Source organism: Anolis sagrei, chromosome 5, assembly GCF_037176765.1.
Source record: "Anolis sagrei isolate rAnoSag1 chromosome 5, rAnoSag1.mat, whole genome shotgun sequence".
Taxonomy (NCBI): Eukaryota; Metazoa; Chordata; class Lepidosauria; order Squamata; family Dactyloidae; genus Anolis; species Anolis sagrei.
Window position 1 is genome coordinate 111,012,627 of NC_090025.1, and position 19,550 is coordinate 111,032,176.

Genomic DNA, 19,550 nt, shown 5'->3' on the forward strand with positions numbered 1-19,550 from the left:
AGCGGCTGCGGAGGCCAGGGAGCGCCCGGCCTCCCCACCCAGCGGCCGGCGGTGCAGCGGTCCGGCGGCGGCGGCTCAGCGGCGGCGGCCCTGCATCCGGCTTCTCCACCCAGCGGCCGGCGGCGGCGGCGGTGGTTTGGCGGCCCAGCGGACTGACGGAGGAGGCCAGGCAGCACTCGGCCTCCCCTTCCGGCCCGGCAGCACTCGGTCGCGGTGGATGGCGGCCTAGCGGCAGCCAGGCATCCCTCCTTTAACGGCCGGCAACGGCGGCGACCCGACGGCCCGGTAGCCCCACGATGGTCTCCTTACCAGCGGTGGCAGTGGGGGCCAAGCAACAGCGGCGGGGGCCAAGCAGCAGCGGCGGCGGTGGTCTGGCCAGCCTGCCAGGCCGGGTTCTGGCAGCGATGCAGGTAGGCCGCGATAAGATGGCGGCGGGTGTTTCCTTCTCCCTCTCCGCTTCTCCGCTTTTTTGCTTTTTTCCGGCCTTCCTGGCTCCTTTCCGGCCTTCTACCCCTCTGTCGGGGGCTTGAGGCTTGGGGTTCCTCTCTCCCCTCGATTCGAAGATGGTAGGCGAGGGGGAGGCTCAGGATTCCCCCAGATTGCAATTTTGGCTGAGCAGTGCAGCGTTTTTGCTGCCAACCACCATAACCGGAACCGGAAGTCCTATGATTTGTGCTATACCAACAATTATGTCATATTGCACTAATCACTATTGTAACTATGATCATGAAAACATTTCGTACACAATGATTGCATAATAATATATCATTGTTTTTTGTATTAGTTCATGAAAAGCACTCAAAATGTTTTAAATAGGAGAAGGAAGGATCAAGAAATGCATTCAAATCAATCTCTCCCCCCCCCCCCCAATTAGAATATCAAAAGATCCACCACCTGTAGAACAGGTGGCTGAATATAGTAAAATCTTAGCCATAAAGAAAGCAGTGATACTCAAATGAAAACAAATCATTAATGATAAAGAAAGAACACTGAAAATTAGCTAGGTCAGGGTGTTCAGAAATGAACTCTCTGGGGCTGGGAAATCCCCTAGTTATTGCTAGTAGTTACAAGAATAAAAAAAACCTTGCAGAATTTGCCCTCATTTATATATCACCTCTCTTTTATCCATTTGCTCCTTCTATCTACTGTAGTTATAAAGCTGGATGTAGAAAATGGAAACTGAGATCAGGGCTAAAGTCAAGAGCTCTTTTAAACCGTTCTTGCAGATACAGTTACTTCCAAAATTTCCAACAATTCTCCAAAATGTCAGAAAGAACAGTCCAATTCTGGGTCAGTATGGCTAGATATGTTACTATTATCTGTTATCTCTTAAATTTAAAATCATGCATGTTGGCAAGCCTCTTAATATGGGTGGTTATCTATCCCATGTCCATGTCTTTCTATCTAGGTTAATTTTCTATACTCTACAAAGAAAAGTGTGACTGTATAAATAGTCAAACACGTGTGAAAGCTGGAATGTTAACTTCTAATGCTGGAAAAGTGCAACTTTTTCCATTGAGGAAAACATCCAAGCAGTACTTACTGCTCACCAGTCTGTAGCCGGCAGATCAATCCCTGTCAATACAGGTTCTAATATATTTTCTAAAGATTCTCCCAGCAGAAACTACAATATTCCCACTTCTGAAAAATAAAATTAAATACTGTGGGATTATACTAGTTTCATGAATAGTGTGGAACTTTTCTCTTTGGGATAATCCAATCTAATCGATAGACTGTCCCATAGCTTAGCAAAAGGATTCAGTAAAGAGAAAACACTTAAATTTCATGGTGTACACCAGAATTATATTTTAATGTAGTCATACTTACAATCTGACCAGATTAGCAAGTCCTTTAAACATATCCACATTCAGGCATCCTATTTGGTTGTTTGCCAAATCTCTATTAGTGAGGAAAAACAAAAAAAGTGCTTCACCATACAATATATTTAGCATACTTCACTTAGTTAAGTATACTAAGTAACTTCTATTGGCCCCTTTTTCTTCCACACTTGATGGAAATGTTACTCATCCATGTGCTGACTGCTGACAGAATGGACCTTCTTCTCCCATTGCAGAGAATGTCTAATAAATGAGGTAGAGATATGATTGTGGTAGTGGCATCACAATCATGTCTAAGCAGCGATCATGAATATAAAACAATTGCCTAGATTTACGCATTCATAATTGTTCCTTATGCAGGATTGTTAATTAATCATATGTGTGACACTATTGTTATGATTGAAACTCCCCTCCAACCGACATTGTTATCTGCTGCATGGGAAGAAAGAAGTCCATTTTGGCAATAATCAGAATATAAGTAAAGAGCATTTATGCCAGATTTGAGGGGGTCAGGCCAGAAGAGGTTACTTAGTTAAATATGTGTTAACTAAGTAGCTGATATAGGATACTGGCTGTTATGAATAGTTATCAGACTAGACTGCACATCGATAAACTGATAAAAGTAATTTAATTCAAGCCAATTTAAAAAACAAAATAAATAGCAATCAAATTTAATCTCCAAGTAAGGTGAGTACATATGTTATAATTCTAACCAACATAAAAAAATAGTTAAAAGTACCATATTTCATTGCATAATAGTCTCATAACATCCCCCTCCCCGCCATTTTGTGTAAATCCCAACAATTCAATGAGCCTACTCTCGTTAGGGTTGATTACTATATATGGGTTGTAAAGTCTTAAAAAGACTACTTCATTAAATCTTCTTGAATAGAGAGATGGAGCACAGTATTATCAGAAAAAGTCACTACTTGTTTGTTGCTTAAGCTTTTAAGTCCTCTTTCTAAGCCTAATACAGCAACTCTCTAATATTAGTTGACCTTGGGTTGCTGTGAGTTTTCTGGGCTGTGTTGCCATGTCCCAGAAGCATTATTTCTCCTGACGTTTTGCCCACATCTATGGAAGGCATCCTCAGAGATCGAGGGATCTGTTGGAAACTAAGAACCCTGGACATTGCACAGATATATAAACCTCACTTGTCTAGTTTCCAGCAGACCTCATCACCTCTGAGGATTCCTGCCATAGAAGTGGGTAAAATGTCAGGAGAGAATGGTTATGAAACATGGCCATACAACCCAGAAAACTCACAGCAACCCAGTGATTCTGGGCATGAAAGCCTTCAACAACACATTAGCTGACCTTTACTGCACATTCTTCAGATTTTTTTAAAAAAACAAAAAGGATGGGTTACAAAATCTGTATACAGTATTTCAAAACACAAAAGTCATGCTAGCATGAAGCAACACCAAGGAGACACTGTAAAAAACAAGGTTTTTAAAAAAATGCAGGCTAGAACTGCTACCTCCTGACATTGCACTTAATTTGAAGTTCTCAAGAAGAAATACTTACAGTCTTTTTAGAGATGTCAGTCCCGTAAAAGCTCCCGGATCTATAACACTAATAAGATTGTTCTTGAGATCCCTGTTTTAAAAAAGGACAAAGTTTTATAATTTAAAAAGCAATCTTAAAACTGAATTTACAAACTGGATAACTATAAAAGAATCTGGAAGAAAATTCCCATCACAAATTTTCTGGAATCCTACCCCCCTTTTCAAGCAGTTGTTTTTGTTTTTATATTTATATATCCTGACTTTCTTACAAAATTGGGACTCATCTTGGCTTAACATTAATAAACACAAACACATCAAAGTACAGAGCTGCTCTGGAACTTCAGGAAAGCTCTGGAGCACTCAGTGACTTTACTTAACAGGTAAACACAGCAGAAATTATCCTCTTTTAATGTTTGATTATTCTTTTTTGCAAAATGTTGAACACAAGTAGGTACTTATACTTGTTTACTTATACTTGTTCTTATCTCTCTGAAATTTGGAAAGGAGAAGCTTTTTTTATACATTACTTTCTAGAAAACAAAATAAACAAAAACAAAAACAAACCACATTATCAGAAACATTTACAGATTATATTTCACTTTGTTTAGGAATATAAAATGCATTGTGTGTTATTTGGACCAACATAAAAGTAACATGCTAATATTATGTATTCAGAAAAAAAATCATGCACTAAATTTAATACAAGAAACCATTCAGTTTATAGCTATCATATACACTGTCATGTTTCCATTGTGGCTCATTCAAACCACCCTGGGAGTAAACAGAATAGTGGATGAAAAACTGAGGCCATGAAAAACTGGATTCTTCTGCATAATGTAAATGTGTCTACTGTCATAAATTGGACTCCTAAAAATCCAACGTGTGGATCTGGAAGTATATCCTAACTAGTGCCCAGCCACTAATTCCCCTTTCCTCATTGTTTGAAAGGATGGTGGCTGTGTAGTTAGATCACCAATTACTTGACTGGCTTAGTTCTGAGAAAGAACCACGTGGTGACAGGGCTCTTGCGGGAGAAATGGGACCGTGTTGAATCTGCTTGACTATGCAGTACTATATTACTGAACTTGCATTCTTCTGGATTCTTTCTACAATGTTAGTGTCTGTTTTATATAAATTCTGCTCCTACTTTACTGGGCAGTAGCACTGGGAGAGTACAATGCTGCAGGGTGCAATTTTATCTATCTATGTGAAGCCTTTGAGGATAATCATTCAGAGAGGTAAGATGAGGTGTAACCAGTATGTAGATGACAGCTGTAATGGACTGGCCTACCCTGAAGGGTTGGTGTGTGAAGGGTTGGTGTGTAAAGGGTTGATGTATAAAGGCAAAAGCCAGTCCCAGTTTGCAAAGCTAAGTAGAGCTTAGGGGTAGAGCAATCAGGCAGTCTCTAAGGCAGAAGTGAACAGAAATGGAGGGAAAAGCTCAGTAGCTGGAGATGGGCTGAACTTGTGGAACAGGGAAGAAGACAGCCACCATTTTAAGATGAGTTAGGAGATTGGGATGGAGAAAGAAGGAAGTTAGGGTTTTGGTGAAGAAAGAAGAGCTAGGAGTCTGAAGGGAAGGAAGAGATTTGGGAACTCCTTTTAATAGGAAAGATACCTTTTTGAGGAATAATAGTTAATAAGCCTCTATAGCGTTAAAGTGCAGGAAGGAAGGGAGAATTCAAAAGGTTTTAAAGGATTACTGTTTGAATTTCTATGTCTGGAACTTTCTAAAGAAACTTAAGATATAAATACTATCCTCTGTATCGAAGAAAAGCCTGACAAGTTATCTGCAACCATTAAGCTTACTGACTGTTCAAAATAAACAACAATTTCCTGTTTTATTCCAACTGAACATCCCAGTAAAGGAAGTAGCCTAAGAAACTAATATGGTGGTGGTAGCGAAAGTAATCTTTAATAAATACTTGGAAAGAGCAAAGGCAAAATAAAAATATACAGCAGAGGTTCCCCCACTGTTTGGCTTGCTGTGAGTGAAGGTGTGCATGTGCTCCCTCACGGCCTCACCTTGGGTCAAGTCTTGTTTGCTTTATGTCCTCCATTTTGTGTGTGAGTATGCCTGAAGCAAATTCTGCCTCGCCTCAGTCCTCCATTGTGTTTTATAACTGGTGGGCTTGATTCCTTTATAACAGCCATCTCTAGTTAGAACAGGAAAGGCTGTGCATGTTCAGACCTGGTAAAAGGCTGAATGAAGGCCAACAAAGATTGAATCTTGAAAAAAATGTAGATTCCCCCAATCTACATTTTTTCACTCTCTTGTGCAGGAATTGGGGCAGGATATCTCTGTTTTGATGGGACTGCACTCACAAGGAACAGATATAGTTTGAAGATGTTATTGGGTTCACCATTGTTATGAGAGGGTCAAGTATTCTCTGTGGTGAGGAGCACCTATTTCCAGTTTTGTCTGATATGCCAAGTAAGCCTTTTCTTCGACAAGGACTGTCTGGCCACTAATCTTTAAACTGTTTACCCAATACTTAAGATTATCGTAACAAGTCTTATGTATAGGGTTTCTTTTTCCCTTTGCTTGGAAGTTGTAGAATTCAGCTGCAGGAATGTTGAGTGTAGTGCTGAGCCATACACATTTCCCGGTGCTGGAGTAATTACACTAGCTACCTGTGAATTATTGAATTGTGCTCAAAATCTCACTGCTGACATACAAAGCTCTCAACAAGGTTTGCCATCAGTATTATGCAAGACTTGTTATCATATAAAATCCTGGAAAAGGCTATGTGTCAATACTATAATCCCTACAATGCAGTTGAAGGACCTAAGGCTGAGGTAAATGATTGACAAAATGAGATTTCACAGGCAAGATTCAAACCAGGAATTTCTTGAACTGCTCCCTTGGGCAGTAAATTGCATCAAATCACGAACACTGTGAAACTCTTTAGGATCAGAATTCCAACTTGTTAGGCAGTATACTACATATAATAATTCTACTGACACATTTGTTATCAACAATAGAGAATAAAATGGATTATCTATCTTAACCTTTTAAATACTTTTAGTCTAACCCTGTAGTGTGTTCTCGCCCCTATTACAAAAAAAAATGAATTTTATATTTAGCCCATATCAAGCGACTCCTTGAAGTATAATTCAGGTTAAGCCTCCTCTTAGTTCAGGGGTTCTAAAACTGTGGTCTCTTTCCTAAGAGACCGGAGTCTGGGGAACGCTCAAAACTGACAGCCCAAAGAAATGGGATTTAAGAATCACTTCCTTTGAATGTCCGGGAACACTGCCAACCTGGCCACCTGTGTAAACAAATGAGTTTCATACAAAATACTGAAATGAGAAGTTTAAAATGTCATGTTATGAATCCCCCAAAGATGCCAGAAACAGAGAGAATGATTTCTGAAGTTCCAAAGGAAAAGAGAACAAAAGAAAGCAATTCTCAGTTTTTTATAAAATGAGAAGCACTGAGATAAATAGAGGCTATGAAAGTAGGGAAATCAAAATAGTCTCCATGCCATCCAAAGCTATATATAGAGAGAGGGGATGGAGTTGCACTTAAAAATGCACCTGTTCCGACTTACATACAAATTCAACTTAAGAACAAACCTACAGAACCTATCTTGTTTGTAACTTGGAGACTGCCTGTTTATAAAAGATATGTGTTGAAATAATTCAGTGTATCTGAATATACTGAAACATGCTGAAAAGTATTGCAAATGTGACTTGAAAGAAAAACGTATCGCTAGACTATAAAACTGCCATGTAAGGAGATGTACTAGATTGTGAATTGAATATGAGAAGTCTGACAGATCTCCATAAGAGACGTGTGACTGCATGAGTGGACTGTTTTATATAATAAACAAATACAGGAATACAAATACAGAATTGAGTGTTTATTGTTCTTTAATATATATTTTCTGAAAAGATAAAACTTAACATTATTCTTAAGGGGGACACGGGTGTTGATGCTCCTGCTAAACTATTATACTGTCTGTAACCTTGAAATCTGGGTGACCAAAAAGGGAAATACTAAATATATACAAATTGGCAAGTGTAAGGCAAAGAACCTTCAATCTATTACAAAGAAATAGGGATGTTACGAACAATCGCTGTATCATCGACCTATGCATTGAACTGTAAGTACCATAAACATTTTCAGCAGCAAGATTTCAGCTGCTGGGAAGCTTGGGAAGCTTTTCAGATCACCACCTTCATATTTTAGCTGATGAACTTTAATTAGAAAAACAAGAAAGCTTTAATATAGTGTGAAAATGTGAACATAGAAAGCCGGGTATATTAGTGGTATACAAACCTGCTTTATAAAATTTTCTAACTAGTACAATTGCCTAGCTCTTTGCTTTCTTCAGCATTTATTTCAAAAACATAATTCTCTAAGGTCAGACGTTATTTGAATCTTGGCATTTGGCAAAAATGCTTTAGGCTAGTCTTGACCTTCCATGGCTCATTAATCAAAGATCATCTGCTTACTAAGGGTGACCTCTGCAGTCGTTAAAAAGAGAAGTACTACTTATAAAATAAAGCTGTGCAATCTTGTATGGTAAAGAAAAAGAAAATTTTAATGTTTTCGTGTTCAGTTGAGCAATAATAGTAAAAGTTGCTGTTATTTTTTTGTGATATCATAACATATAGAAATTTAGTATGCAGTAAGAGTGGAAGCAGAGGTAGCATAGTTAATATTATTGTTATCTGGAAAGTAAGATTATAAAGATTTCTTTAAAATAGAAAGAATGAATGTATTTTAATAAAACTTAAACGGTTTGTAGCATAGGTATTGCATTAATTTTTCACATAATCATCATTCAGTTAAATACAGTTTGTCATCCGTGGGATGAGTTTTTGATGCCTGTGTCATAGAAGTTTCCTGCTGCCCTTTTCAGCCAGTTTGTCACTTCGATTCAAGGGCATAATTCAGAATGGCACCTTGCTCTGAGCATTATTTAAAACTTGCCTATGTTGCTCATTTGTTGTTGTGTGCCTTTATAGCATTTCTGACTTATGACAACTCTAAAGAGAATCTACCATGGAGGGGGCGTGGTTGTCTTTGCCTTCCTCTGAGCTTTCTATGGGTGAACGCAGGTTTGAAACCAAGTCTCTAGAATTGCTCTTGTGTTGCGCATTACAGCTCAGTGACAATCACTCATTTTTGTCTTGAATTGGAAATGCAGGTTTCCGAGATTGAAATAAATATAAAGTACTTGGTTAGAAATTCTGTGGATCTACAAAAAGAACTACAATGCTAGCTGAAGGCACAAGAGAAACATTTCTAACTTGATGTGTGTTCTAACTTGCTGTCTGTCTCAGCATTAAAGAGTCTACTTTGTTAAAAGGCAAGTCTTCAATTGTTGCCTCAGCTTGGGATGAAAGGCCCGAGGAACGTAATCAGCCGTAGTATTGAAGAGCCACAGCTCCAGCCAAAAGAGTGCTGAGAAACAAGTAGGATCTGGCTCTGAAACTGGCCTGTCTGTAAACAGTCTAGGTTTTGATGGGAGTGGCAGTGACTTCAGCCAAAGAATACTTCAAAGCCAAATGGACCAATGTGTGGAAGGTGTCAAAACCAACAAAGCAGGAGGCGGACCTGGAAGGCAGGCAGAGGAATGTGTAGAATCTGCATGCACAGATCTATTATCTGCTGTGTGATCAAGTATGCCCAGGGCCTACTCCCAAAGTAGTGGATTAAGTCTATCTTCTCAGTTTCTACAGGCTTGAGGTACAAAGGTCTGGCAATGCCTATATTTTTGAATGCCCTTCTTTCACTTGTAGTGAACATTGTTTTTGGGGAACTTACCACCATAACATGAACATTTGTTAAATGTGCGAATGGAAGTAATAATAATAAGAAATGTAACCAAAAGGACAGAAATGTAGTCAGGATTCTGAGATTAAACAACAGATAATTAAAGAAGGACTTACAATCGTTCAAGAAGACTTAATCCAGAAAAAGAACCATTCTTCAATCCTGATATCTTATTGTTGCTCAGAATCCTATAAAACAAACAGTGAAAGAACATTACAAGGAGATTCCTAGGAAGCAAATTCTTAAAAAGTAACAAATAAATACAATTGGCACCAGGGTAAGATTTCTATTGCCCTTGTTTAAAAGAGAGGGAATTATTTGAGAGTTTGAAGAACTGCCTTCAAACCTAAACTGGAACATTAGTAACACCTGCCACTTTATCAGACAAGCCAGAAACTGTCATGGCTAAATGACCATTCCCACTAAGCCTCCGTGCAATAATGACCAATATAATCAGAAAATATGAGCAAGTTGACAAGAGTCCTTTGCATTTGTGTCCTTTCCTCATAATCCTCCATCTCCCCTATCCTTCTTTCTCCGTGCAGGGTATGATAGCAACTGGGGAGAGCGGCATACAATGATATATAGAAACTCTTCGGTTGCATAATTATTGAAACATTTGTTACATTTCTATCACATCTTTCCTTTAAGGATACCAGCCAATGTATACAGATCCCCATGTTTATCCTCATGACAATGCTGCAAAATACTTTAGGCTCAGAGCTGGAAACTGGCCAAAGGTCATCCAGTGAATACCATGGTCAAGTCAGGATTTGAAACAACATCTTATCTTAGGCCAAGATTTTAAGTGCGATAGCACACTGGCTCTCAAAATGACCGTTGTGGAAATCAGAATTCAACGTGTTTGGTTTATGAAGAAAGTCACATGTTTACTTTGAAATGTCACATTTCTACTAAACGCTGACTGGTTTAGTATACCAAAAGAATAGTGATTTAAATTATAATCTATATAAATAGCTTCTCATCATTTGTCAGATAAACAAAATACACTTTTAGAAGGCAAGTCTTAAATCTTTTCTACTGCAGTAATTTATGGGGGGACTCTAGAAGAGGATTCCAGGGGTTCATCTGACTGTAGAATTAATGCAAATTAATACTTTAATTGTCACGTCTTAATGCTTTGGAATCACGTACTTTGGCGAGGCCCCAGCATTCTTTGAAAGATCTTGTAAAATTACAACTCCCATGATTCTCTAGCATTGAGCCATGGCAGTTAAAGTGGTGTCAAACTGCATTCCTTCTACAGTGGACATAAATCCTTGAAGAGCCAAGTTAATGTCAAAATGTGAGCACTGTGGTACAACTCAGGAAATCAGGGTTTGAATCCCCGCTCAGCCATGGAAACCCACTGGATGACCTTCGGCAAGTCACATTGTAATTGGATTTTTATTTAAATCTTCGTGTAATATCAACATTAATTTTAAGTGTCAATTACATCTCCTTTTTAAAAAAGTAAAATCAGCTCAAAACGTGGAGGTTTTTTTTGTGCGTGCCTTCAAGTCATTTCTGACTTATGGTGACCCTATTATCAACCTATCACAGGAGGTTGCCAGAATTTGTCCAGAGGGGGTTTGCTGGTTTTCCTTGACTGACTATTTGAACCCTGGTATCCCAGGGTTCTAGTCCAAAACTCAAACCATTACATTATACTGGCTCTCAGAACTGGAAAGCAAACACATAATCTCCTTAATGTGAATTTAGCATCCTCTTTTGAATATAAGAAGGTTGAAGATCTTTTATGTTAAAATACCATAGTGAAAAGTTTTAGCCACACAATATCTTACTGCTTCTATTATGGCTTCATACCAGTGGCCAGGCATTACTAAGCAATCTTTAGCACTACAATACATGCAATCTCATTCTTTGTTTGATTCAGATTATTAACTGAACCCATAACAACAATCCTAAATGGCTGCTCTGTGTCTAACATATTGCAGCTTTGTAAACTGTTCTATCTGAAATTACTAAACCGTTTAGAGATTGGTATTTCGCTTCTAAAAATGAAACACAGGCTTGGTCTTCTATACCCACAAATTCTGTATTCACGGATTCAATGGCATGAACATTTTCAAAAAATCCAAAAGGCAGACCTCAATTTTGTCATTTGATGTAGTGAGAACCATGTTACTTTTCTATTGTATATAATAGGACTTGAACATCCATAGATATTGGTATCCAGGGGAGACCTGAAACCAAACCCAAGCAGATATCAAGATCTCACTGTATTGCACCCATTATCTACATGGGAGAAGGGGCTACTGCAGAGTTCTGGAAACTCACACCCAATATTATGCACCCTACTCAGTAGTAGGTTTAGCTTTGGACAGTGAGACTGGTGTCCAGATATGTTTGCATGGGAATGTTGTCCTTTGTCTGAAAGTATATGTTTTTTAATGCATAGTAAAATTGTTGGGGAATCTGAGCTGTTAGGCTCAAAATAATGCTCAGTTGGGTGTGATTCCACCATAAATATAGCATAGTACCAGATGTAAACTTCATAACCAGCAAAACCTACGTGTGGCGAAACTGGGATAGCCTTCTATATCTTAGGATGGATCAGGATTGCAGAGTCAGAACTTTAGGTTCAAAAATATTTATTGAAGTAAAAGAAATACATTCTTGATAGAAAAGGTCTTGGAGATAACTAACTTACTAAGTCTCCTCTTCTAAAGAGGTAAAAGGACAAAAAGTCCATGCAGCTACATTTTGCCTAGAGAGAAGCAAAATGTGCAATCTCATAGGTAGAATGAAAATCACAAGAGACTGGAAAATGGTAGAGACTACATAGTCAACCCCAGGGCAATAAAAATACCTTTAAAAGGGAAGTTCCCTCACAGAATTCCATTGCTACATCATCAAAGGGGAGGAGCCAGTGACTAGTACGAAGAGTAAAGTCAAAGCTCATTTGGGAAACATGCATAGGAATGTGGGGGATGAAAACCCTCAGCCTAATTCTATCCCTAGTCTATCTACTCATTGAGGTCTGGAAACTTGACGACACAAGAGACTTGTGCAGTCCAGGGATGTAACCCAACAAAATGCATTTAGCTCAGGAAATATATTGCCAATTTGAGTTAATGTATTTGTGCCACTCTCTTTTGGTTTATATCTGCTCATCTGGGCTGATATACATCTGAGACCTCAAACACAATCAAGAATTTATGAGGCTGGGTCCCCCTCCAAATCCCTGAGAGGCAGCAGGGGATGAAAATATTAAATTCCTCCTCCTCATCTGCTGAAATGCCAAGACACAGCGTGGTTACACAGAACTTGGTGAGAACAATGTTTAAGTCTGCTCTCCCTTCCCCTAATCACAGTTATTCCATTCACGTTGTCCCATCCAGTAGGGCTGCAAAGTAGCTAAAATAAAACACACCAAAACATTAAAGTATCAAATGCAAGGAATGTTTCTGTTTTTTTTAAGGAGACCTTGTAATGCGGTGTGATGACAAACAGCTGTTCAAACTGCAATGAGTCTTTTTAAAAGCATGTGATATGATCAAATATTAAATTCTGTATGTGGTATCTCTAACTTGAATCAAGCTTACTATCTGGATACTAGTATTTATTAATAATAGCAATAACATACACCATCTCATAATATGAAAAGGTACCCACCAGGATACATTGCCATATGCATAGTACTGAAAGATCTTTCCTTCTTAATTCAGTGGCTACATAGAAAGCTTTCTGGAGTACGGGTAAATATTTTACTGAGGATTATTCCAGGATAAACTGTGGAAGAAACATCTGACAAGGAGAAACCCTCAAAGACTTGAACAGTATTTAACACTAACTACAGAATTCGGAGTGTAAAAACTATTTGAAAATAAAATTTCCTATCAAAGTATTTCTCGTAAAATCACCCTTTTTCGAAATGCTTATGCACTGCTATCTCATTGAACATGTCATCTTGTACTGCATTGAGCCAATCCAATCATTTTTATCACACAGAGGAATAAAGGTATAAAGCAGAGGCAATTTGTAACAAGACGTGTAAAAGCACATAAGCCTTGTATAATTATGTATACAATTCCCCTACTTTTTCTCGATTTCATAAGTGAACTAAAGTCATGGCTTTGTGCTAAGGATTTACAAGTATACGATTAAAAGTGTTGTAGGTACTAACAATATTAACAGTGCATTTTCTTAAATGCATTTTAACTTTTTTTCGTGACAGGAAGCGACTTGAGAAACTGCAAGTTGCTTCTGGTGTGAGACAATTGGCTATCTGCAAGGATGCTGCCCTGAGGATGCCTGGATGTTTGATGTTTTACCATCCTTGTGGGAGGCTTCCCCTCTTGCATGTGAAGCTGACAGATGGAGCTCATCGGTACTCTCCTCGGATTCGAACCTCCAACCTGTTGGTCTTTAGTCCTGCCAGCACAAGGGTTTAACCCATTGCATTACTGGGGGGTTCGATTCATTTTAATATGTGAGGGATTATTTATTTATCAGCGGCCCTATCAATTTTCAGAAGGATCTTTAATTAGAAAGGATTCCGGTTGGAATGAAGAGATGCAATTTTCTGGGGAAGAAACCAAACAATTCTCCAATTTTACGTGACCTCCCATGCTGTTCCAAACTACATTAGAGCAGATGTATTTGTATATAGCCCTGGCACCTCCCATAATGGGGAAAAAGTAAACAAGGTAAAACACAACTGTATACATGAGAGAGGAGAGAACAAGGAAAAAATTGGGCTTTTACCCAAACATGCATATACTCAACCACTTTCCTCTGCTGGAAACAAACCCTCAACCAAACAAATGTTGACCACTTTGTTATTATCCTTAAATTCATTACCTGGCTCAGGATCACCCAGCAAGCTTTTCTAGCTGAGAATGAACTTAAATTACAAGGTCTTTCCTGTCCCATATTAAATACTTTAGCCATTAAATTACCTGAGGTAAGACAGTAAGTACATTGTACAGCTTTGCCTGTTCAATACAGCATTTGTTAGGTAAAAACCTTTTGTGAATTGACCACAATAGATAACGCTATAAATCCGCACATCAATTTTTAAAAAATCACAACTGAGCCAGAAGAATTTTATATCATTATTACCCTTTACAGTAAATCTTTAGAATCTAGCTGCGGCTTCCTTCATTAACTATAGAAACTTGAACAAATGCACACTACTAGCACACTGCAATACTTTCTACACATCTTGATACAAAGGTATAAATGATATCTTTAAAAAACCAAATTATTCCTATTTTGCCATTAATAAATCAATAGTCTGCTTCTGCTAATTAATGAACCATATCCAGCCTCTTTGAAAACAAGAACCTGAAATAGTTTTGTTGTAGTTCGCATAATAATTTTGAAAGGGATGCTGTAAGCCAGTTTCTAGCAGAATCTCTCTCTCTGTGCCATCAGCATGCAATACTTTCCAAAAGCTAGACAAACTAGATCTCAAGGAAAACTGTGCTGTGAAATTTGATCCGAAGCAAGTCAGTAAAACCTTGCAGTCTATGGCATTTGGCTTAAAGACTCTGCCTCAGTATGTGACCTTTGTGTTGGTTGCATCTCCAATCTTCTGCAACCTTGAAACTCAACTTTCTACTTTGAAACTCAAATAGTCTTTATTTTGCATCTGGCCTTTTGAGCCACATCTGATGCCTGAACATCAACCTATCCCTGACCATATCTGTTGTGTCTACTGCTCTGCTCCTAGTTCACCTGGTTCAGTATCTGACCTCTTCCAAATCTACTACTGTCCTTCTGTTTTTCATCTACTTGTTTCTGAACTGAACTTCAGTTAAATTCAGTCTTGGAGCTCAGCCAAAACCTGACAGATGCTGGCGGCACTGCGCTATGTTTGCAAGGTGCCTAACCTTAGCAATTATAAAGGCACAAGTTAGTTTAAATTAACTGGCAGTATGTTACCTCGAGGTACAACAAGATCATAAAAGCAAGTCTAGACAACTGAATTTAGTATTTTTCTTGTTCACAGAGCATTCAATTTGACAACACAGAAAAAACGGGTAATACACAAAATAACATAAACCCATCCCAACCCAAACAGTGAGCTAAAAGAAGATGTAATTTCTATGAACAAATTTTCAAATTTTCTACTTTCCATGGAAAACAGTTAACTGAACTCTTTATCTTCATTAATCTCTGAAAATTTACAATCAGAAAATTTTTATTTCCTGAAAAATTATGACCAATTACAACCTCCCATCCCCAATTATTGGTGTCTTGGTTTTTAGGGCTGTTTCTAGGGTTATTTGGGAGGCTGATTCAGAAAACTCGGTAGATCACATCAGCTCTAGTTTTTTAGACAGGGTTATCATGGTTTTCTATAGGCAAGCAGATGGCTACAGGTAGATGGCATATGTTGTGCATCTAAAAAGCTAGAGCGGATAGGGGAAAACTCACACCATTTTTAAAATCATCAGGCCAAATACAGGCCAAAGATGAAGGACTATCATTTGAGGAACATAAAAACAAAACACTTGCTTAATATATGCACCTATACCTCCAGAAATGAAATGTTAAGCACACAAGAAAACCCCAAGCCCTACACTTCTAAATATGAATGTTTGAGATCATCACCTGTATCTTTCATGATGGTGGTGAATATTTCCTTTATAAGAATAGAAGTATTTAGTTAAATCATACACAATGGTTGTTCATTTTCCCACAACAATGAAATAGATACTTATCAGAATCTAATACATAAGTAGAGCATGAATGTGACAGAAAAATAGAATCTGACCTCTTGCGTGTCTCTCCCCAACATATTATGCTTCAGGGAACAAGTCTGCAAACTCAAGGATTTCATATAACAATGAGTGCACTTGGCTACTCACAAATATATTTCTTGCAAACTCAGCTAGTGGCTTTCCACACAAACAGTAATGAATTTTCTGTCCTGTTGTTGTTGTTCATTCGTTCAGTCGTCTCTGACTCTTCGTGACCTCATGGACCAGCCCACGCCAGAGTTCCCTGTCGGCTGTCACCACCCCCAGCTCCTTCAAGGTCAGTCCAGTCACTTCAAGGATGCCATCCATCCATCTTGCCCTTGGTCGGCCCCTCTTCCTTTTACCTTCCACTTTCCCCAGCATAATTGTCTTCTCTAAGCTTTGCTGTCTCCTCTTGATGTGGCCAAAGTACTTCAACTTTGTCTCTAGTATCCTTCCCTCCAATGAGCAGTCGGGCGGAGGATGGACTGGTTGGATCTTCTCGCAGTTCAAGGCACTCTCAGAACTTTCCTCCAACACCACAGTTCAAAAGCATCTATCTTCCTTCGCTCAGCCTTCCCTAAGGTCCAGCTCGCACATCTGTTGGTTACTACAGGGAATACCATGGCTTTGACTATGCGGATTTTTGTTGCCAGTGTGATGACTCTACTCTTTTCTGTCTTAATGACACGTTATTCTGGTGTATGTCTATTTCTTTTTCCTGTATTTGCGGCCAACCAATTTTATCTAATGACCCTCTCCTACCAAGGAAGAAAAAGAGAAAGAATGAGAAAGAAAAAAATAATCTGTACTTCTTGTACAATTCTTTTTTTCCCTTACAGGCTCTATTGGTCTTGTGAGCAGCTATGTATCTACTTTAAAAGTTATGTCTTGTAAAATATCGTTAAAGAAACCATCCATGCTTGTCCAGTTAACAATGACATTTGTCTTTTAGATTATTCCAACAAATAGCATTCTTCTCCCTCACTTCTGAATAAGTTACACACCATGTATATTCCAAACATGCATCTCTCAAATGATTGTATTGGTATCAAGGATACAAGCATGATGGTTGCTTTCAATGCCTGGTTCAAGTGCTGGATTACAACTCTGTTCAGCCACTGAAACCCAAAGGGTGACCTTGGGCAAGTTACACAACTTCAGTCTTAAAAGAAGGTAAAAGCAAAAGCCTTCAAATATTGCCAAGAAAACACTATGATAGATTTGTCTTAAGCATAAGAAACAATCCGAAGGAATAGAGCAGCAGAAGCAACAAAGCTACAATCAAGCTTTCATCATGAATGACAATGAAACATCTGGTTTAAAACAAATGATTTAACAATGGCTATTTGGCCAGTGTTTATATTGACATGCAATGCTGTTTCAAGTGTAACATGCAGAAATACCTTTCTTCGTGCTTTATAGGAACTGTATGATACAGAATTTACATCACTCTGCAGAGAATATCCTGTTGTGCTCTTTGTGTGAAATCTTTTAACTATTTTTGGTTACTAGGTTATATACAGGTAGTCCCCAAGTTACGAACAAGATAGGTTCTGCAGATTTGTTCTTAAGTTGAATTTGTGTGTGAGTCAGAACAGGTAAATTTTTATGTACAGCTCCAACTATACGTATACATAGCTTTGGATAGCATAGCGAAGGGTTAACACCCCTGTGGTGTTTGTTTTGCTCTCTGTGCTCCTGTTCAGAAGATTCTGCCTCACTTTCTGTCCCTGTGATAATTGAAAACAACTGGTTTGTTGTGGAAACAAGAATTGGTGAGAAAACTTCAGTGGAGACAACTTTTCCCCGTGATAACTTTTCCAAGAGCGAATTTCCCTTCAGAGGGGTAGATTTCTCTCACTTCCATTCTTAACCAGGAGTCATTTATAAGTAGGATGTTGCTAATGCTTCATAAACAAAGGGATCAATTAATAAAATATTTAAACGTCAGATCATTCACATTTATTTCACATTTAGAAAACAAATACCACTATTATACTGATAAATCTTAACCATATTTTCTCATTAATCTTTTTTAAAATCAAAAAGTCCCCTATGAGGACAGATAAAGCGGGATATAAATAAATTAATAATAAAATGTGAGTGGGGGAATCTTTTCAGTTGTTTAAAACCACATTCACAGCATCAGATCTAACAAATTATATCATCACTAAGGCACCCAATTTACATGTCACATAGCTAGCAAAACACCTCTGCTTCACTCATCAATTAAAGATGCTTGTGGATTCTTTCCATTTCTTTGCAAAGTTTTGGTAGTAAAATATTTGAAACCAAGAAACTAATCGGGAGTACACAAAATTACCAAGGAAATACTAGGATGCTACATCAGTGTGGTCTAGTATTTGAGTGTTGGACTAGGACTCTGTAAATTGGGGTTTGAGTCCCCACTAAGCCATGGAAACCTACCAGAGGAACTTGGACAAGACACATATTATCAATCACAGATGAAAGCAACCTCTTATGAATAAATCTTGGCAAGAAAACTCCATGAAATCTTGGCAAGAAAACTCTCAAGGGTTGCCTTAGAATCACCATAAGGTGGAAACAAACTTAAGGCACACATAAAGCAAGAACAGCAACAAAGGAAATATAATTCTGCATTTTTTTAAAAAAACTATGTGAATTTTCAAGATTTATTTTCAAACTGCATTGACTGAGATCTGAAATTTAATGTAGGATAAAGTTATATAAAACCACATGCATAAAACAAAAATAAAGCACCTATGGGGGTTTATATGAACAAATGTTTACCCCAATATTTTCACTATTTTCCAAACCTTCAAAGTTAAACAATTAAATTAGCTGGAATGAAGCACTTATCTTCATTCTTTATTTATCAGGTCACAATTCAGAGAAAGTGAAGTGTCCTTATGTACCAGTGATAATACCTCTTAAGAACATTAGTCTTTTTGTGAACAACCTCCTCAGAACAGAATAAAGGAGGAAGCCAGCACATACACTAGGTCTTCAAATTAAAGACCTCACGAACTCTCCTGTTTTTCAAACGCAAACAAAAAACCAGTTGTGTGTGGATAGCTTCATTCATGTTTGCTGCTGTTCTATTTTAAATCAGACAAAAACATATATTCTGATAAAACAGAATGAAGATATTCAGAAGTAACTCAATAAATATTAGCCTCAAAAGGTTCTAGATTACGCTGTGGCCATGCCAAGCCCCCCCCCCCCCCCCACACACACACACACACGGGGAATCTGTCAACAAGCACCCACCGGAATAGAGTGAACAGGGCTGAAACCAAAAGTGGGTTTGGTTAGTGCTGCAAGTGAATGGGTCACTCCTTGTCTCTTCATGACTATTCCTCTATGAATCACTTTTCTTGCTTTTGAAATTCAGCTGAAGGTTGCAATGAATTAGGTCAATGACCACATAGAGTCCTAAACCACAACTAAATAGCCAATGACCACATAGAGTCCAAACTTAATCTAAACATTACATTTCCATCAGTACACTCTTATCACATTCGTATCCCAACTTGAGTCCATGTTTAAATTGAGGAATGCAGTTCTCCATTTTCATTCTCCCAACAGCTGTGTAAAGCACCCAGGCATAATCTAGTTATATGGCAACTACATAAAATACAGAAATCCGTGTGCCTCTAAATAATGAATGCTAGGGACAAAATACCATAATAATAATCTTATAATAATAATCTGATCT

General features: G+C 38.2%; 1 protein-coding gene across 1 annotated transcript in view; it reads right to left on the reverse strand.

Moving 5' to 3' along the window:
- Positions 1-19,550, reverse strand: part of ADGRA3 (adhesion G protein-coupled receptor A3) — a 61,122-nt gene that overhangs the window by 35,644 nt on the left and 5,928 nt on the right. Inside the window, exons 2-4 of the mRNA XM_060777882.2 lie at positions 9,251-9,322; positions 3,366-3,437; positions 1,828-1,899 (exon numbers count right to left, since the gene is read on the reverse strand). Of these exons, the coding sequence (XP_060633865.2) occupies positions 1,828-1,899; positions 3,366-3,437; positions 9,251-9,322 (216 nt within the window). The remainder of the gene's footprint in view (positions 1-1,827; positions 1,900-3,365; positions 3,438-9,250; positions 9,323-19,550) is intronic.